Here is a 22,141-nt window from a genome sequence, read left to right as displayed (position 1 = left end):
ACATTGCTGGCAGAAATGTAAAATGTAACCATTTTGAAAAACTGTGTAGTTCCTCAAAATGCTAAACATAGAATTATCAATCCTAGGTATGTATATACATATATTTATCTCCTAGGGGTATGTGTGTATATGTCTCCAAGAGAAACAAAAATACATCCACACATAAACTTGTACACAGTTGGAATCAAGAAATCATTTTTACAGCAATTGTAATTTCTACTATTGACACATATTATTGCCTCTTGGGTGTTATTTATGTAGCATGTTAATATTCACATACAGTATGAACATCGTCATATTTCAAGGTCTACATGACATGTCTTTTGCTGTACATTCGATTAATATTTAATAGAAAAGATTGCTCAAATTATAGTTTATAATTTTTATAAAAGGACTGTCCTATAAAATTGTGTCATGATATATGTAGTTTTCATATTTTGGGCTTACTGTAGAAATCTTATAAATCTATCAGTCTATCCTTCAATTTGTTAATGTGAGTGTGGTGAAGGCAAACGTTTGTCTTGTTCTGTGGCATAGTATAAAATTATTCATGTCAAATCCCTAAGTATTTATTTTCTTACCTCAAAAGTGTATTTCCATCAAATTAGGAGTGCTGCATAGACAGGGAGCAGAGTCTCCGGGTGGCTCTGGGAAGTGAATGTAGAGAACTTGTGAGTGCCTCTCTGGAAGCCTTGTCCTCAGGGTCTTAGCTTTGCCTCAGAAATCTCTGAAAAATGCCTTGGAGGTCATTCTCCTATTATCTTGATGAATAGAATCTGGCTTCCTTCTATCCGTATTACTCTGTTTAGCAATTGGCCGTTTGGTCACATTCTTTATATTCTCTCCCAAACACGGTTTTTTATTTGTGCAGCCAGGCTGTGCGTTGTCCAGATCTTTTTGTTCTGCTTCCCTTTTAATTATAAATTCCATCTTTAAATCATTCTCCTCTCATTTTACTGCAAGCAGCCAAAAGAAGCCATGCAGCATTGTGAATGCTTTGATGCTTACATATTTCTTGCAGATAGCCTAGTTCATTGCTCTTATGTTCTGCCTTCTACAAAGTCCTTAGGATATGGACACAATTCTGCTAAGTTCTTTTCGTTTCTTTTCTTTCTTTCTTTTTTTTTTTTTTGAGACAGTCTTACTCTCTTGCCTGAGCTAGAGTGCTGTGGCGTCAGCCTAGCTCACAGCAACCTCAAACTCCTGGGCTCAAGCAATCCACCTGCCTCAGCCTCCTGAGTAGCTGGGACTATGGGCATGCGCCACCATGCCCAGCTAATTTTTTTCTATTTTCAGTTGTTTGGGTAATTTCTTTCTATTTTTAGTAGAGATGGGGTCTCGCTGTTGCTCAGGCTGGTCTCAAACTCCTGAGCTCAAGCAATCCTCTTGCCTTGGCCTCCCAGAGTGCTAGGATTACAGGCGTGAGCCACCGCCCCCGGCGTCTGCTAAGTTCTTTACAAATGTATAACAAGGATGGTCTTTACTCCAGTTTCCAGTACTTTCTCATTTCCATCTGAGATCTCATCAGAATGGTCTTTACTATCTATAGTTTTATCAACATTCTGATCAGGACCATTTAAGTAATCTCTAAGAAGATTTAAGCTCTCCTTGCAGTTTTCTTCTTCTGAGCCCTCACCAGAATTGACCTCAACATTCCATTCATGGCAAAGCAGGCTTTTTCTATCTTGCTTCTCCAAATTCTTCCAGCCACATGTTACCCAGTTTCAAACTGCTCCCACATTTTCTGATATTTATAGGAATAGTTCGATTTCTCGGTACCAACCCTAGTCTGTTTTATGCTGCCATAACAGAATACCACACACTGGGTAATTTATAATGAACAAAAATTTATTTGGCTCACAGTTCTAGAGGCTTGGAAGTCCAAGAGCATGGCACCAACATCTGGTGAGGGCCAGGTGCTGCATAATTCCCATAGTGGAAGGCCAAAAGAGAAAGAGAAGGTGTGAGGGAAAAAGAGACTGAATTTGTAGTATTAGGTCTTTTTATTAAATATAATTGGTATTAATCCATTCCTGGAGGTAGAGCCCCGTGACCTAAATACCTCACATTAGGCCCCACGTCACAACATTGTGACGTTAGGGATTAAGTTCTCAACACATGCTTTTTGGAGGACACATTGAAACCATAGCACCTAGGTAATTCTACATGTGATGTAAATATTTTAAGTTACTGTATAATACAGATACCATTTTTAGGCTTTACTGTGCATAACTTAAGTCTAAACTTTTTTTTTAACAAGATGTTGGAAGTTCATAGTAAATGAATGATAAAAGTTTATCTGAATTTTTTGTATGTTTATACTAGATCATGCTTTACGATTATGGAATATCCAAACGGACACTCTGGTGGCAATATTTGGAGGCGTAGAAGGGCACAGAGATGAAGTTCTAAGTGCTGTAAGTTGAAAGCTACAGGACAGTGACTTAGGTTTACATAGCTATAAACAGTCACATGGAACTCCATGTAAGAAAGCATATGTTTGTTTTATATAGCCTGTCAGGCAGAAATTTCATTTATGTTTGACATACAAAATTTTAATCTTACATATGAAGGAATAAAGCAAGTAAAGGCTTTTTTTTGTATTTTTTTTTAATTACCTGCACAATTACTATGAACTTGTTCTTTTTCTGTTAATACAAAACCACTAAGTTAATGTTTGTTTTAGTGTTTCTCAGTTGTTAAAGGAAAAAATTAAACTACTTAGCCACTTACAAACTTTTAAGTTGAAATATAAATTATTCACTTTTAGGAAGTGGTTTATTGTGCTCATACTGAGTTTTATATAACTTGTTTCCAACTCTTCTCTTTGGGTGGCGTGGTATTATAAAGGCCAATAGTTGGTTCAAATACTGTCTTTCTATTGATGTATTTATTATAATCCATTGATCTATTACAATATGATATAAGTGTTTTCACTAAGGTTTCAGACTTTTACATTATTTTAGCTTTATTTATATTCCATGTATAGCTATATTCCATGTATAGCCCCTTGATTCCTTTAGAAATTTTCTAACTCTTTGGTTCTTTTCTATTTAACTATGTAAAGGGGTGCATATTTTGAAGCATGTAGTATATTAATTGGAGGTACTAAAATATTCCTATAGATGGGGTTTATATGTGTTTTTGAGAATCATACCTAACTTGGGATACCCTGTCAACCTGGATTTTCTAAAAGTTGCAGTAGCATTCTATATCTGGCTTTATGCATGTAAAAGCCAAGTGTATTATCGTTTATTAAGAACTCTAAATTAGAACTACTGACTCTGAGGATGTCTTGTTGCTGTTGACAGTGAGGTAATTAGAAATAGTGTACTTGTAAATTCAGTAAACACAAACCTAAAGTTCTCAGATTGTTATAAAACACTGCTCATAATTAACTGGAGGGTTGGATTAACACATAATACCTAGGTTAATAGGGAAAATATCTTTTAATAGAACTCTCTACTGTTATTTCTTAGAATGAAAACAGGAGACAATATATATCTCTTCTACTTAACACAGGAGTTCGCTGCTAGGAGGATAGATGTGTGAAATTTTCATTAACTTATTGTGTGCCTTATGCTAAATTATACAGCATGTCTGGGCCTCAGTGTCCACCTATGAAATAAGATTAATCTGTTAGGTGGCTATCAAAAATTACTAAACAGCAAATGAAGAAGTTAGAATTTGTTATTTTCTTTATTAGACTTTTTTATATATTTAAAAAGTGATTTCTAAAACCAATGTAAATGTTTTGACTTAGAAGTACACATAAAGTTAAATTTCAGCTGTTTAAGGTTCATGTGTTTTCACATATAGATGTCATTTTCATTGCTTGATCAGTATTGGACAGGAAGAGTAATATAATTATTCACCTTTTTGTGTCATCAGATAATTATTCTACCTTAGCGTTGGATTTACCTTCAAAATAAAGCAAAAGAAATATTTAAACATAATTAAATAGCTAAGGCTAAGTTCAAGTAATTTATTTTCTTGCCTTCCATATTGTAAAAGCTCATACTCTGGTGACAAACCAATTAAAACTGTAAATTCTTGAAAGTAGTAAACTCTGATTTATGGCTTACATAGATAAAACCCAAAATGTAGTTAGTGTTGTGGTTTAAAATACAATTTTCACCATATTACATCAGATGAAAATTGGATAAATTTAATTTGGGACTATAATTTATATACTTAAATTTTTCTGTTTTGTATACAGGATTATGATCTTTTGGGTGAAAAAATAATGTCCTGTGGTATGGATCACTCTCTTAAACTTTGGAGGATCAATTCAAAGAGAATGATGAATGCAATTAAGGAATCTTATGATTATAACCCAAATAAAACTAACAGGTAACAATTATAGTATTCAAAACAATTTGCTATGTTGTACTATTGAATAATTTTAAATCACGTAGAAAACTTATGGAATAAAGAAAGTAAAGGACACAGAATAATGTTGTATTAAGATTTGTTAACAGTGCAAATTCTAATTCAAGATGGCAAACCACAATTTCAAAAAATGGGATTCTTGGCCAGGCACAGTGGTACACACCTATAGTCCCAGCACTTTGGGAAGCTGAGGCAAGAGGATCACTTGAGGCCAAGAGTTTGGGACCATCTTGAGCAACACAGTGAGACCCTGTCTCTGCAAAAAAAAGTAAATAATAAACTGGGCGTGGTGCCATGTTCTTATTACTCGGGCAGCAGGATCGCTTGAGCCCAGGGGTTCGATCGAGGCTGCAGTGAGCTATGATTGTGCCACTGTACTCTACTTTGGGTGATAGAATAAGACCTTGTCTCATAAAAAGGGGAGGGGTTCTTATCTCTAATTCATGATAATATTAATGCTTTCCTCTAAATGATGCACACTTCATAATCAATGAAGAAAATTCACATGCAGGAGCCTTGCTTTATGTTACTATAGGGTGGGGAATTTTTCAGTTTTCTTAATATATTTTTGGAATGTCTCAATTAGTGCAGTAACTGTCTTTAGAATCTCATGAGGCTGTCATTAACACTTTCACTATAAACATCGTATGTCTGCATATGTTAACTTTGTTGGCATTTTTGTTTTAGCAAAGAGCTAGAGTTTATTTCCTGGTTATCAAGCTAGATTATTAATAGATTGTTAGTTAAATCTGTAAGCATCAGTAAATACTTTAGTGCACTAACATTCATTAGACGTCCATGGCCTCTAAGGATTATTACAACTTTAAGATTTTTCTTTTAAAACACCAGGGGCTAGTACAATGTTAAATTTATATTTTTTAATTATTTTCTAGGTCTCTGGAATAAATACAAATTATAGTTCACAGTTTACAAAAAATAACATTGAGTTGAGCTAGTCTTCTCCTTGAGAGAGGTTTAGTCATAAGATTATAATATTTTCTTGGCTAAAAAGCAATGAACATAATTACAGCAGATTTAGGAATTTATATTAGATCATTAGTAACATTTTAATGGTTTAATAAACAAAATCCCAGAACCTGAATTAGAGGGGTTGTTTGAGATGATGCAGCCCAGTGTGCTTTTTACATGTGAGGAAAAGGTAAAGAGAGAACGTATAAATTTCCTAAAACAACTAATTCATGGCATATTATATTCTACAGTTATTTCTGATTAAAAACTGAATCACTTACTAGATTAGACATGTTAGGTATAATATTAAATCACTCCAAAATTAGTGGCAGCTTGTCTTGCTTATTGTCTTCTCACAAATATATTTAAGGAAAAAATGGTGCCACGTTTTGGTTTCCTAAGGACAGAAATTATTTGGAAAATTCCTAACTAACAAATGTGAAATTCTTGTAAGGTGTCATTTTCAGAAATTAATGCTCAAGCAGCATTCTCATCATCTAAACTTACCTTTACCAGACTTTGGAATGATGTTTCATTCTTCCAAAAAAGATGACTATCTTTTGCAGTATGGTAGATATGTTGACTTTCATAAACCATTAATGGTAAATTTTACAGGATTGAGTAGGTGGCTTAGTATATTTTCTATGATAAACTTAGTGATCCCCACATTCAGGTCTTTATCATTGGTTAAGATAGCCAGAATTGAAGTGTTTAATTTTGGACTATATATAGTAAAAGGCAAGAAGCTGCAATTTTAATAAATGAAATATTATAGGACAAAGAAGTGGATTGAGACTTTAGCTCTCAATAATCAAATAAGGTATTCAGTTATATAGGTACACAGTTATATAGGTACACAGAGGAATTAATAGTCATACATTTTTTTCAAAGTTTTATAAATCCAAAAATGAAAAAGTGTGATTCTACAATAATTTTTTCTTTTAACTTTTTACATTTCCATTCTTCCTTCAGGCCATTTATTTCTCAGAAAATCCATTTTCCTGATTTTTCTACCAGAGACATACATAGGAATTATGTTGATTGTGTGCGATGGTTAGGCGATTTGATACTTTCTAAGGTATGGTAACTGCAGTTAAGATATACTTCCATTGTGTGTGTGTGTTTGTGTGTTTGTGTGTGTGTGTGTGTGTGTGTGTATGTGTGTTGGAACTTTGCAGGGAGGTTTTTATGTAGTTTGTTAACATGAATGGCAGATGGAAAACTGCCTTTTTTTCTGAAGTCTCATATTTTGATATATTTGGAAACTTGTTTTAGGGATAAAACATCCTAGTGAATTAAAATTCTTTGTGCTCCAGTAAGATGAGAAATGTAGCTTACAAGGTGATAGTGTTCTCTGATACTCGATGTTATTGCAAGGTAACCAGTATCTCAAGCCAGTGGTTTGTTTTCTGTGTTTGTTACTATTTCAGTAAAATTTTATTGACAAAATCAGGTGGCTGGAGTTGGCTCATGGGCTATAGTTTGCCAGCCTCTGCTCTAGCATATTGATACAGCTGTTCCTCGATTTATGATGGGATTACATCCTGATAAGGCCATCATAAATTGAAAATTTCATAAGAGGAAAATACATTTAATACATCTTACCTACCAAATATCATAGCTTAGCCTAGCCTACCTTAAATGTGCTCAAAACACTTAACATTACTCTACAATTGGGCAAAATCATCCAACACAAAGCCTATATTATAATAGTGCTGAATATCTCATGTACTGCATATAGCTAGCCCAAGAAAAGATCAAAATTCAAAATTTGAAGTATGTCAAAATTATGATGGTTTTGTACCATCATCAAGTCAAGAAATCATAAGTCAAACCATTATAAATCAGGAACCATCTGTGTGTGTATATATGTATTTTTTTTTAGCTGATAATTTAGAGAAGTTACTCATGATGTTATATGAACATTTAGGATTGTCAAATTGGGAGAAATTGCTGTCCCCCGTTTCTTTTCTTGATGTGGATTTCAGGCCACTTCACATTTGCTTAAGCAGACCCTGATTTATTTTTTCCTTGGCCTTATAGTTTACTGGTTTGTATTTTTCCTTAAACTTTTGATCTTGAAATAATTAGATTCACAGGAAGTGTCAAAGATAGTTCAGAGAGGTCCCATTTGACCTTTACCCAATTTTCCCCAATAGTTACATCTTATGTATTATAGTTACATCTTATGTAACTGTAATACAATATCAAATCCAGGAAATTGACATCAATACAATGTGTGTGTATAGTTTTATCATTTTTATCATAGTGAATTTTGTCATTTCAACACTGTTACAGTTTGGGACCTTTTAAGATTGTTTTTTTCCACTCAGTATAATGCCCTTGAGATTCATCCAAGTTGTTGGCCTGTATCAGTAGTTCCCTTTTTATTGCTGAGTAGTATTCCATGGTATGGATGTACCACAGTTTATTTAACCATCTATTGTAGGACGTTTTGGCTGTTTTCCAGTTTTGGGCTATTACAAATAAAGCTGCTAATAAACAGTTGTGTACAGGTTTTTGTGTGGACTTAAAAGTTTTCATTTCTCTGGGTAAATGCCTAGGAGGGCAATTGCTGGGTCATGGTTAAGTTTGTTTAGTTTTTTAAGAAACTGCCAAACTATTTTCCAGAGTGGCCGTGCCATTTTACATTCCCACCAGCAATGTATGAGAGATCCAGTTTCTCCGAATCTTCGCCAGCATTTGGTATTGTCATTATTTTTTATTTTAGCTGTTCTGATAGGTGTGTAGTGATATCTCGTCATGGTCTTAATTTGCATTTTGCTGATGGCTAGTGATGTTGAACATCTTTTTCATGTGCTTATTTACCATCCATATATCTTTTTCGGTGATGTCTCTTCGTATCTCTTTTGCTCATTTCTAATTGGATTGGTTTTTGTTGTTGTTTTTTTTTTTTTTTAACTGTTGAGTTTTGAGAATTCTGAATATATTCTAAATATGAATCCTGTGTCAGATACGTAGTTTGCAAATATTTTCTTTCAGTTGGTAGCTTGTCTTTTCATCTTAATAGGGTCTTTCACAGAGCAAATGTTTTTAATTTTTATGAAATCTAATTTATTGGGTTTTTAAAAACATTTTATGGATCATGTTGTTGATGTTGTATCTAAGGACTCTTCACCAAGCCCTAGACCTTAAACATACTCTTCTGTGGCTTCTTGTAAAAGTTTTATACTGCTGTGTTTTACATTAAATGGATGATCCATTTTGAGTTGATTTTTACATAAGGTACGAGGTTTAGTTGAAGTCCTTTTTTTTTTTTCCTCTGTGGATATTCAGTTGTTTCAGTAGCATTTGTTGAAAGACTGTTCTTCCTCCATTGAATTACTTTTGCACCTTTGTCAAAAATTGTTTGGCCATCCTTATATGGGGCTGTTCTGGTTTTTTTGTTCTGTTCCATTCTCTGTCTCTCCACTAAATATTACATACACGGTCTTCATTATATTAGGTCTATATTATTCTTAGAATCAGATAGGTTTCTCCCACTTCATTCTTTTTTTCCCCCAAAATTGTTTTTAGCTATTATAGTTCCTTTGCCTTTCCACATAAATTTTAGAATAATCTTGTCTATATTTATAAAAACTCTTACTGTTTTTTTTGGCAGGGAGGGAGATTTTGATTGGAATTGTGTTAAACCTATATATAATTTTGAGTGGAAATAATGTCTTTATGCCAAGTTTTCTAATCCACAGCTATGGTATGAGTCTTTCATTTAGATCTTCTTTGATTTTTATCATCAGCATTTTGAAGTTTTAGCATATAAATCCTGTTAGTGCTTTGTTAGATTTATACCGAAAGATTTTTTTGAACAATTGTAAATGATACTTTATTTTTTAATTTCTATTTTTATGTCTTCATAGTTAATATGTAGAAATACAGTTGATTTTTGCATATTGATCTTGAATCCTGCGACCTAACTAAACTACTTACTTTTGAAGGGATTTTTTTGTAAATTACTTGGCAATTTTCTACGTAGACCATCATGTCATTTGGAAATAGGGGTAGTTTTATTTCTTCCTTTCTGATGTGTATGCCTTTTCTTTTCTTTCCTTATTGCACTGGTGAACTTTCAGTCCTATGTTGAATAGCAGTGTTAAGGACATTTTTGACTTGTCATTCAGTCTTTCAACATTAAGTATGTTAGCTGTATGTTTTTTGTAGATATTCTCTCATTTGATACGATCATGTGGTTTTTCTTCTTCATCTTGTTAAAATAGTGGATCATATTGATTGGTTTTTGAATATTGATCTAGCTTTATAACGCTGGGATAAACTCCACTTGGTCATGCTGAATAATTCTTTTTATATGTTTCTGAGTTCTCTTTGCTAATATTTTGTTAAGGATTTTTGTGTCTGTATTTATTGGTCTGAATTTTTTTTTGCTGTTTTTGTTATTAGTAATGCTGGCTTCATAAAACGAATTGTCAGGTGTTTTGTCTTCTATCTTCTGGAAGACATTGTACAAAATTAGCATTAATTCTTCTTTAAATGGTTGGTAGAATCATTGGGGCCAGTTAAATCATTGGGGCCTAAAAAGTTTTGAGAGGGATTTTTAAAATTATGAATTCAATTTCCTTAATAGTTATAGGGCTTATAAATTAATAGTTATGAGGATGATTAATTAATTCAAATTAATCACTTCATATTATGTGAGTCTCAGTAGTTTGTGCTGTTTAAGGAATGGGTCCATTCCATCTAAGGTAAAAATTTATGTGAACAGAGTTGTTTGTAGTATTCCCTTATTAGCCTCTTGGTATCTGCTGGGTCTCCAGTGATAAACCCCTATTACATTCCTGAAATTGGTAGTTTATGTCTTTTTTTGTCAGTCTTGCTAGAGATTTGTCAGTTTTATTGATCTTGTTTCCTTGCTTTTCCTGTTTTGAATTTATTGATCTCTTTTGTTTGCTAGGGGTTTATTTTGCACAACTTTTACTAGTTTCTTAAGTTGGGAGCTTAGGTTATTGAATCGGTTCTTTTAACTTTTTTGAGAATTTGTTTTATGGTTCTATTTCAGATAGGTTCCATGGGAACTTGAAAATAATGTGTATTGTATTGGGTGGAATGTTCAGTAAGTGTATATTAGATACTGTTGGTTGATGGTATTGTTGAATCTTCTATATCCTTGTTGATTTTTTTTTTTTTTTTTGTCTACTGTTTTATCAGTTATTGAGAGGCAGGTGTTGAAATCTTCATCTGCAACTGTGGATTTTTCTCTTTCTCCTTTCAGTTCTGTCACATGTTTTGCAGCTCTATTGTTTGGTGCATTCACATTTAGTATTGCTTTGTCATGGGGGCTTGCCCCTTTTATCATTATGTAATCTTTTTTGAACCTTTTATTTCTAATCTATGTGTATTATATTTTAGTAAGTTTCTTGTAGATGACATACAGTTGGGTCATATTTTTTTAATCCACTCTGCCAATTTATCTTTTAGTTGGTTTATTTAGAGCATTTATATTTAAGCCTTATTAACATCAGTTATTGCTTTAAGTCTGCCATTTTGCTTTTTTATTTCTCCCTTTAGGTTTTTTTCCCCAAACTTCCTATAGGTTACATGAACACGTTTTAGAATTCTATTTCCATTTATCTATAGTATTGTATTTATCTGTAATATTTTGAATCTTTTATCTATATGTATTATAACTTAGCACAGTCTACTATGTATTGGCATTTTACTAATTTGAGTGAAGTTTATATCACTTTGTTTTTCTGCATTTATAATTGTCTTTAATATTTATTTTATATTTGAGAACCACATCAGATGGTATTATAATTTTTGCTTTAACCATCAAATGTAATTTAGAAAGCTCAAGAGGAAAAGGACAGTATTGAATTTACTCATTTTGCTTTTTCAGTTGTTTTTCCTTACTGGTATTTCTAAGACTCCTTCTTAAGTCATTGCCTTTCTGTTTAGAAAACTTCCTGTAGCCATTCTTTTATGGTAGGTCTTCTGGTGACAAATTCTCGTTGTCTTTCTTCGTCTGAGAAATGGCCTCATTTCTGTTTCATTCCTGAAGGATATATTCACTAAATTCTGGCTTCACAATTATTTTCTTTCAACACTTGAAAAATGTGCTCCCTCTCTGGCCTGCATAATTTCTGATGAGAAATCTGCTGTCCCTGGAATTTTTTTCCCCTATAAGTAAGGTATTCTTTCTGTCTTACTGCTTTTAGGATTTATTTCTTGCCTTTAGCTTTCAGATTGAGCATAAGTATATTCAGTTTCAGGTTTGAGTATGATATGACTTGATATGGATTTCTTTGGGTTTATCTAACCTTTGATTCTGTAGTAGGTTTATGTTTTGGGGACATACTTTGTTCCAGATTTGGAAAGTTTCCAGCCATTACTTGAATTCTTTTTCAGCCCTGCTCTCTTCCCTCATTTTGGGACTGTGATGATAAGAATGTTAGATTTTTTGTTTGGTCCCTGGGACTTAATCATTTTTTTAAAAGTATGTTTTCTTTTTTGGTCAGATTGGGTAATTTCTGTTGCATTACTTTTAGATTTACTGACTCTCTACCCTCTCCTCTTGGTGTTGAGCCCATCAATTGAGTTTTTTGTTTTGGTTATAGTAGTATTTTTCAGTTCTGAAATTTCCATTTGATTCTTTTTCTGTTTCTTTGCTGAGACTTTTGTTTGTTATAAGCGTGTTTGTGTTCATTACATCATTTTCATGATTACTGTCTTAAATCCATGTCAGATAGTTCTGACATCTTTGTTATCTCAGTTTGGTATCTGTTGATTATCTTTTTAAAGTTGAGATTTTCTGATTCTTATGGTGAGTGATTTTTGATTGAAACCTAGATATTTTGGATACTGTGAGACTTTGGATCTTATTTAGATCTTCTCTTACAGCAGGCTTTCTCTGATATTTTTGGAAAAAGCTGGGGAAATGGGGAGCACTGCCTCATGATTGCCATGTGGGGGTGGATGTCGGGTTCCCCACTCGATTGACTTGGTTTTGGTGGCACATTACTGCTGGGTGGGTGTGGGAGTTAAGGCTTTCCGTAGCTCTCAGCTGACACCACCCTGGCTGCGAGGGACCGAATACCTAATTACTGCTCCCCTAGTGGTCTCCACTGACATTGTGGATAGTTAATGGTGGCCTTACCCACTGAGTGGTTAAGGACATCCTAACTGTACTAGGCCTTCTGATACCACCCCAGCCAGAGAGAGTAGGAGGGTTACCCCATTACCACAAAGGGTGGTAGGCACTTGAGGTGCTTAGTTACAACCTGAGAATGGCTTTTGACTGGACCTTGGCTGGTTCAGGTGGAGATGGGTCCACAGATTTTTTTTCTGTAGTTTTTTTTCTGTGGTGTTTCGCTGGAGTAGAGCATTTGTTGTCTGAAAAATTTATGTCTTGTTAGGCTGCCGCTTTATTGGTCCTTTGGCTAGAAAGAGCAGTCTCTGTTGAAGCTTTTTTTGTCTTCACCCATTAGCATTTCTCAGTTGCTGCCTTCTCTAGCATCCAATCAGGAATATATAAGGCAAAAGAAAACCCAGAGAATTCAACACTATATTGTTCATGTTCCAAGGGTTCCTAACTTGTCTGCCTTTTCTCTGCCTTTCAGAGTCTTGTGTTTGCCTTTATACATGATATTCAGACTTTTAATCTATATTTAGTGGACAAATAGGGAAAATTACATCTGCTCCATCATTTTTATAGCAGAACTAAAAAGCCAGTAGCGGTTTAAAATTTCTGTTCTTAGAACTTATTCAGTCGACAGGAAAAGATTTCTGAATTTTAGGTGGGAGGCTGAACCAAAATATATTGGTGGTCTCAAATCTGGCTCTGCATCAGAGTCACTAGGAGAACACTGAAAAATAGATTCCTAGACCTCACTTCAGAGATTCTAAATCTGGCATGAGGTCCTGGGAATTTGTAATTTTGTAAAGCTCTCTAGATGATTTTGAAGTGCAGCGATCCACCAGCTCTGGCAACTTCTTTTTACCTCCTTATGCCTTAAGTTTCCCATGAGGGAGCTCTAGTAATTAGGAATTCTTTACCAGTGCAGTCAGTAAGCAGCACTCAAAGAGCTATTTTATGTTTCTTTTGCCTTGCCCTTTCTCTTAGAGATTCTGATTCAGTAGGGCTGAGTCTTTTGGGAAAACTCCATAGGCTTATTGATCCAATTATGCATTTAGTCAAGAGTCATCAAACTAGGTGGTAGATACCATATAGCACTAGGATTTCAAAAGTCTAAAGTAAGTGGAGAAGAAAAAAGAATGTGTTGTTCCCACCCTAATCTTCCAGTGGCCCTGCTGTTTAAACTGTTTAAATGCTAGTGAATCCTACAGGGCTACCTCCTGCAACTGTATAGGCTGTCCTGTAAAACTCTAGGGGGCGCTGTTCACCTACACCAGCGTTTCTCAATCCTGGTGCTGTTGATGTTGGGTCCAATAATTCTTTTTTGTGGATGGCATCATAAGATGTGCATCGTAAGATGTTTAGTAGCATTTCTGGCCTCTACACGCTAGAGCCCAGAATGTCCGCTAGTGGGCAGACCACCCACAGTTTTGGAGTTTTCCTTCCATTGTATTCTTTACCACTTACTGCTTAATTATAAGTGTGTGCACAGAGATTTGATGTTATAGGATAGGCAAAGTATAACTTTGCAGCCTATTTCAATCCCACCCCCTATCAGTGTCTAGGTATTACACCACTGCTTTCCTATTCCCCTATTAATAACTTGAGTTCTAAGGCCCTTTCTGTGAGTTCATCAGCTTTCCTAAGACATGTACTGAGTTCCTACTGGGTGGCACAGACACCGTGGAAGGATTAATAGTTAACAAATGAGGTAAAGGGGGACCACCTGTGGTTAGAAGTGAAATGAGAAATTGAATGGGGAAAGATGAAACTAGCTGAATAAGCAAGGGGTTATGAAGAGCCATGTCTTGTAATATTATGTATTTGTAATTGTATCTTTGCTATAAAACAAAGTCTCTGGGTGTCAAGAGTATCTAGAGCTGAACTTGGTTTGATTTGGAAGAGAAATTGTGACTTCCAAAATGAACATTTCAGACAGTGTGATTCTTTTGTATTGTCTAATTCTGTTGATAATCAGATTTTTTTTGTCCCTTTAAGTGTAGACATTGACTCTAAATACAAATGAATGTACATCACTGTGCTTGGTAGATGGATTAACCAGGTTCTGGGAGCTGTCAGTTCTAAAACGATAGTGGAGAAAAGCTTTGTTTTTAATATTTAAAATTCAGTTCTACAATTAACATTTCTTTTCCTCATTTCTCTTTTTTAGTCTTGTGAAAATGCCATTGTGTGCTGGAAACCGGGCAAAATGGAAGATGATATAGATAAAATTAAACCCAGTGAGTCTAATGTGACTATTCTTGGGCGATTTGATTACAGCCAATGTGACATTTGGTACATGAGGTTTTCTATGGATTTCTGGCAAAAGGTATGAACATATTTGTACATTTTGAAATGATTTGACTTATGCAAGACCATTGCAATTCTAAACTTTTTCTGTTGTGTCCATGTTTTTTTTCCTCTAAGAATCTACTTTAATGTTTTGAGGTGATTACTTTGCCCTTTGTTGTTTGTTACTCTACCTTTGTGGCCCTGCACACCATTTGCAGTGCTTATTGAAGTGAAATTGGCAGTTAGGTATCGATGAAAGTTAGGTGTTTATGTTCCATAACAAACATTAACATAACATTACTAAGACTTAATGTTTTAGTAATTAGAGTGTTAATCTTATGTGACTTTTTCCTAGAATAATGTTGAGAAAAGTCAGGATGGAAGACAAAATACAAGTTATCTAAAATTTTAAAGAAATCTATTGGATTTTGTGGTAACAAATTACCTGGGTATTTATTTCTGTAAGAAAGCTTTGGAAGAGTTTTCTGCAGCTTTTGCTGTAATTCTTGAAGGCAGAAGAAAAAGTGAGTACCATGCTAACAATGTAAATTTTGTAAAACCCTTCATAAATTTACAAAATGCTGCCTTTTTCACTCGACACCTGTTAAGTATTAATTGCTCTTATTCCTATTTACAAATCAGGAATATGTAAGATCCAAGGACATAGTCAAGAGCACAAGCAAAGGCTGGAGCTGAGATTTTTTTGAAATAAAGATATCTTGGAATTGCTTGAATGCTTTAGAGCTTAGTGATTTTATTAATTCGATGTTTTAAAAAATGTTTATACAGATGCTTGCACTGGGCAATCAGGTTGGCAAACTGTATGTTTGGGATTTAGAAGTAGAAGATCCTCATAAAGCCAAGTAAGTATTTAGAAATGTCTGTTCAAAATTTCTGCCCTTTTCTCAAATTTTATGTCAATAGAGAGAAAATAATTGATATTTGCAATGCCATCTTTAAGTCATTTTAACATCCTTAAGTCATTTACATTTCAAGGTTAAAGAATTCATGCTTTATTTTGATAATGATTATTTTTCATGGGTACCTTAGTGACAAGTTATTTCTTTTTTATATAAGTTATGTGTGCTTCTTGAACTTAAATATACCCAAATTTTATAAAGTTTGACATTGAGCTCCTAATGAAGTAAGTATATTCTGGTCTTAAATGCTTTTTATATGACTTGGAACATGTGCTCATTTTCTAATTCACTGGTTTAAAGTAGACACTGACATTATCTATGGTATTTAATTTAACCAGTTGTCACGTTTTTTTCCCTAGATGTACAACACTGACTCATCATAAATGTGGCGCTGCTATTCGACAAACCAGTTTTAGCAGGGATAGCAGCATTCTTATAGCTGTCTGTGATGATGCCAGTATTTGGCGCTGGGATCGACTTCGATAAAATACTTTTGCATAATCAAAATTAGAGTGTGTTGTCTGTGTAAAATAGAATTAATGTATCTTGCTAGTAAGGGCACATAGAGCATTTTAGAATTGTCTTTCAGCATTCAATCAGGCTGAGCTGAATGTAGTGATGTTTACATTGTTTACATTCTTTGTACTGTCTTCCTGCTCAGACTCTACTGCTTTTAATAAAAATTTATTTTTTTAAAGTTGTGTGTTATTTTATTTTCATTGTGATGGAAAAGAGTTGAAAGTAATAAAATTATGCCTTATCTTTTGTAGTGGTCATTTTTTGTAGTTCTCTTAACTAGAGAAAGCTATATAATATAGAGATTAATTGGAGGCTATAGAACTAAACTGAATTCAGATCTCGGGTCTGCTACTATGTGACCTTGGATAAGTAACTTAACATCTCATTGCCTGTTTCTTGTTTCTTCATGTGTAAAAAAGGAATAATAATAATAATAATAACCTACCTCAGGGTTATTGAGAGGATCAAAAGATGTAATATATGTCTGGCAATTAGAACAGTATTTGACATATAATAAGCCCTAAACATATTTTAAGTTTATAATTATTGGAGATTATATTTCCTGTGGTTTTATATTTTTAAATTATTTCTTCTGTAATGGTTTTATAAGTGATGTTTAAAATACTGTAGAGTTAGAACATATAATAATAATGTTTTAACCTTTCTTTACAGTTTAAAAAAAAATATATCACTGTTAGATTTGCAACTAGGCCATTAGTAACCTTAGGGGAAATATTTTGTTAGAGCAAAGGAGGAGAGGGCATACGAGGTTAAATGCAGTGGATTGAATAATTATACAAAAGAGGAGTGTGTCCTCTTTTAGTGAGTTGTCCCCTTTTCTAGAAGGATGTTACTGGCTAGGAGAGAGAAGTAGATTGAGGAAGTCATAGGGTTGAGAGTAGTTGGTTATTTTTTCTCAGACATGGGCACATTGTATTTATTTGTGGGCAAAATCCCGAAAGAGTTAGGACTGAGATCACATGTGGAGGGGTTAACCTGAAGCAGAGGCACTGAAGAAAGCCTGAGTGATCTAAAGCTAAGGTGAAATGAGGTGAGCCAGGGTAAAATACAAAAGACTGAATTTTGTCAAGTTTTTAAAAAGATTCATAAACCTTGTTTCTATAAATATATTTTTAAAATTTGGTTTTGATATATAGTATTTTATACTGCCCCTTTTTTTGAGCTGTCTCTGAAGCAAGGTTTACTTCCTGAAAATAGTATAAGACTTAACTGTCAGTAAACAGGTAAACTTTATCACCATTAACCATCTTGGTCCAGTGGGTACTTCAATTTTTTTTAATTAGAAATTTTAATAGGAACTTCAGCAAACCTTTCTGGAATGCAAATTTTGACTCACAAACATCATAAAAGATAATACTGTCATATCCTTTTAGCAAAATGATGTGGTTCATGTTCTTGTTGGAAAATTCTGTGTGATGAAATCCTTCATGTTGCATGACCAACTGGATGAAAATACCATCTTTCCTTTTGGTGCTTAGAAATACTAATTGATTCTTGAGTTTGAGAAAATTCTAGGATATGGTCATCTGAAGACTCAGGCTGAGATGATCACTCATACAATCAATTACCATCATTAGAGTCTAGAGTGGTGCTGTCTTTATCTTCTGATTTATCTAAAAACTGGGAAACATCCTCTATCAATTTTCTTCTCTGTCATGAGCAGAAAGTGAAAATTTTTGAATTCTCCACTGTTCAATGAAAGCTAAAAGCAGACTAGGAAGATGGTTTCTTCTCTCTTTTATCTTGGAAAATGATGAAATATTTTGGGCAGTGCAGTAAGAAGAATGAAGAATGACAGTTTGTTTCAGTATCATATCTAGATAATTCATTTTTTCCTTTTGTTATTTTAGTCTTTTTTAAATGTGGCTGGGAATAATCGATGAGTAATGATGAATTCTTGGTTTGATGAAATAGCAAAATCTGCCCAGGTGTAAGGAAAATAAGATAATGTCCCATGATGTATTTGGATTTGAAGGCCCCTATGTATTGCAAGGTAGAATGAATTTTGTTTATAAAAACAAAAATTTCCCTTTCTTTGAAGAACCTCTAAGAGAAATCGTGAAATAGCTTTATAAACAGAACTGCCCAAAAAGGAAACTCTGAAACAACCTGCAGTGGATCCTGATGGACTTTCAAGGGTTAAAGCTAGTACAGATAATGAAAGGTCCTAGAGGGAGAACTCAGAGGCCAGTTGTCACATTCTTGAAGCTCTATTTCTGTCCTCTCCTTACCCTGAAATACTGAGGGAATTACATTTCCTGGTCGAAGCTGTCTAGAGGCCCACAGCCACCAGTTATCTCATTAGCATATAAAAAGACATTCTTTGCCCTCTGGTGATTACAAGGGTCACCAGAAGATCTTGTGTCAGGAACCAGAAGCCAAGAACAAATATATATTCCTTTTTTAAAATTTTATTTTTATTTTAAATTGACAAATAATTGTATATATTCTTTGGGTATAATGTGATGTTTTGTACATTGTAGGATGAACAAATCAGGCTAATATATCTGTCAGTTTGTTCTTGATCTTAAGGAAAAAGCTTTCAACTTTTCACTATTGAGTATGATGTTAGCTGTGGGCCTGTCCTATATGTCCTTTATTGTGTTGAGAAACATTCCTTCTATACCTATTTTTTTAGAGTTTTATCATGAAAAGGTGTTAAATTTTGCCAAATGTTTTTTCTTCAGTTACTGCAATGCTCATGGTTTTTGGGCTTCATTCTGTTAACATGGTGAATCAGATTTATTGATTTGTATATGTTCAAAAATCCTTGCATCTCAGGGATAAATCCCACTTGGTCATGATGAATGATTCTTTTAATGCACAGCTGAATACAGTTTGCTAGTATTTTGTTGAGGATTTTTGCCTCTATATTCATCAGGAACATTGGCCTGTAGTTTTCTTCTAGTGTCCCCGTGTGGTGAGTTTTCCCTTTTTCTCTTAGTAAGTCTAGCTAAGGGTTTGTCAATTTTGTTTAGCTTTTCAAAAATCCAACTCTTGGTTTTGTTGCTTTTTCTATTTTCCTAGTCTCTATTTCATGTATTTCTGCTCTGACCTTTATTTCCTTCCTTCTGTTAACTTTGGGTTTAGTTTGTTCTTTTTCTAGTTCCATAAGGTATAACATTAGATTGTTTATTTGAGTTCTTCTTTTTTTTTTTTTTTTGAGACAAGAGTCTCACTCTGTTGTCTGGGCTAGAGTGCTGTGGCATCAGCCTAGCTCACAGCAACCTCAAACTCCTGGGCTCAAGCGATCCTCCTGCCTCAGCCTCCTGAGAGTAGCTGGGACTACAGCTATGTGCCACCATGCCCGGCTAATTTTTTCTATATATATTTTTAGCTGTCCATATCATTTCTTTCTATTTTTAGTAGAGACGTGGTCTCCCTCTTGCTCAGGCTGGTCTCAAACTCCTGAGCTCAAACGATCCACCCACCTCAGCCTCCCAGAGTGCTGGGAGAGATCTTTCTTCTTTTTTAATGCAGACATTTAATGCTATAAGCTTCCTTCTTTAAACTGTCTTTGAGGCATCCCATAAGTCTTGTTGTGTTTCCGTTTTCATTTGTCTCAAGATTTGTGTGTGTGTGTGTGTGTGTGTGTGTGTGTGTATGTGTGTGGGGAGAGAGAGAAAGAAAGAGAGAGGAGATGGGGTCTTGCTATGTTACCCAGGCTAGAGGGCAGTGGCTAGTTAGTTGCTATCATTATGTCCTCAAATTACTGGGCTCAAGCAATCCTCCAGCCTCAGCCTCCCGACTAGCTGGGACTACAAGTGTGCGCCACCATGCCTGGCTTTCAAGATATCTTTAATTTTTTTTTTTTTTTTTTTTTTGAGACAGAGTCCTGCTTTGTTACCTAGGTTAGAGTGAGTGCTGTGGCATCAGCCTAGCTCACAGCAACCTCAAACTCCTGGGCTTAAGCGATCCTACTGCCTCAGCCTCCCGAGTAGCTGGGACTACAGGCATGCACCACCATGCCCGGCTAATTTTTTTCTATATATATTTTAGTTGGCCAGATAATTTCTATTTTTTAGTAGAGACGGGGTCTCGCTCTTGGTCAGGCTGGTCTCGAACTCCTGAGCTCAGAAGATCCACCCGCCTCTGGCCTCCCAGAGTGCTAGGATTACAGGTGTGAGCCACCACGCCCGGCCAAGATATCTTTAATTTTCCTCTTAATTTCTTCTTTTAGCCACAGTTGGTTCAACATGTTTCTTAAAAAGTGTCACAGATAGTCTTAGGAAGGATAAAACCAACTTTGATATATTGGCTACTATATTTCTGAAAAGACAAGACAGGGTCTTTTAACTGCACACTTGAAAGTTTCAAATGTATGGAAGCATGAAGAAAGTAATGAATGCAGTGTACCAATAGTCAAGTTTCAACAATTATCATTACATAGCCAGTCTTGTTTGAGCCGTACATCTACTGGATTATTTTGAAGCACATCCCAGACAAGTCATTTTATCTGTAAATTTAGTCTATATTTCTAAGAGAGACTTTTAAAAATCATTAATAATACTATTCTCACACTTTAGAAAGTTTAATAATTTTAGAGCACATACGTAGTTTATATAGAAGTATAAAGAAAAAAGTAAAAAACACTTGAAATTTTACTACCCAGAAATAATAGCTTTCGGTGATGGGATGTATTTTGTATGCACAATTTTAAAGAATTGTGATTATGCTGAGTATATTGTTAACATACTGCATTTTCAGATTGCTAATCATCAAACATTAGATTATTTTGTTTGGATATCTTTCCATAAATTTCCATGAATATACCATTATCTAATGCCTTATTGTTGGACATGTTCATTGCTTCCAGTTTTTTGCTATTAAAAGTAATATTTTGATTAACAGCCCAGTACACAAGTCTTTATATACCTCTCTGGTTATTTTCTCAGGCTCATTTATCAGAATTAGTTACTGACTGAAAGATATTTCTCTCTATTAAAGTTGCACCAAATTATACTCGCCTCAACAGCATATGATAGCACCCATTTGAATTTCATTATTAGTTCCTATGTAATATCTGTGTAGATTGGGACCGACAAACTTTTTCTGTAAAGAGCTAGACAGTAAATATTTCAGGCTTTGTGTGCCATCCAGTCTCTGTCATAACTATTCAACTCTGCTGCTGCAGCAGGAAAGCAGAAATAGACAACATGTAAATGACTGGGTATGGCTTTGCACCAATAAAACTTCAGTTATAAAAACAGGAAGTAGGCTAGATTCAGCCTACAAGCCATAGTTTGGAGATAACCCCTTCAGTGGATACTAGTTATTAAAACTCTTAGGTCTCTAAAATTGCTGAAGATTTAGGCCAACCAAATAGTTTATAATCAAAGATCACGAGATAGACAATGAAACAAACTATTAATATGACTGAAAGTTGAAACAATAAACAATATGCTTAAGCCACCAATTCAGATATTGGAATTATCAGCTAGAGAACATAAAACAGCCACCTTATTTAAAGTTGCAGCTCTCCCTCCTCCCTGTACTCTCCCTTCTCTTGCTTTCTTATTTTTCATTTCAATTATCATGTACTTTACAGCATAACTGTGATGTAGGCTGTATGAGGGTGGGTTCTGTTATATTTCACTGGTATAACCCCAGGACCTAGAACAGTGTTTTGCGCATAATAGGGGCTCAATAACTATTGGCTGAATGAATGAAACCCTTAAAGAAACAAAAGGTACAATCCCAAAAATGAGCAAACAGAGAGTATGTAGACTGACCAGGTAGATTTGGGAAAGAAACAAATAGAACTTTTAGAAATGAAAAATGTATTTGTTGAAGTAAAAAACTTGATGGGTTAGATTAGACACAGCTGAATAGATATTTGTGAATTGGATGAGATCTTAAGAAATTACCCAGAATGTGGCACAAAGAATCAAGAAAATGGAGAATATGACAGCTTAAGAAA

The 22,141-nt window shown here is 34.5% G+C and overlaps 1 protein-coding gene across 2 annotated transcripts in view; it reads left to right on the top strand.

Annotated features, from left to right (window-relative positions):
- Window positions 1–16,378, top strand: part of EED (embryonic ectoderm development) — a 29,651-nt gene extending 13,273 nt beyond the window's left edge. Inside the window, exons 7-13 of one of the 2 annotated variants that reach the window (XM_045557178.1) lie at window positions 2,326–2,417; window positions 4,220–4,353; window positions 6,334–6,439; window positions 7,993–8,067; window positions 14,640–14,798; window positions 15,551–15,624; window positions 16,041–16,378. In XM_045557178.1, the coding sequence (XP_045413134.1) occupies window positions 2,326–2,417; window positions 4,220–4,353; window positions 6,334–6,439; window positions 7,993–8,067; window positions 14,640–14,798; window positions 15,551–15,624; window positions 16,041–16,167 (767 nt within the window). In that variant the 3' untranslated portion in view covers window positions 16,168–16,378. The remainder of the gene's footprint in view (window positions 1–2,325; window positions 2,418–4,219; window positions 4,354–6,333; window positions 6,440–7,992; window positions 8,068–14,639; window positions 14,799–15,550; window positions 15,625–16,040) is intronic. The other variant, XM_045557179.1, reaches the window with a different exon arrangement.
- Window positions 16,379–22,141: the final 5,763 nt, after the last annotated feature.

Source organism: Lemur catta, chromosome 7, assembly GCF_020740605.2.
Source record: "Lemur catta isolate mLemCat1 chromosome 7, mLemCat1.pri, whole genome shotgun sequence".
Taxonomy (NCBI): domain Eukaryota; kingdom Metazoa; phylum Chordata; class Mammalia; order Primates; family Lemuridae; genus Lemur; species Lemur catta.
Note: the sequence above shows the minus strand (reverse complement) of the source record. Positions and strands in the feature narration are given on the sequence as shown.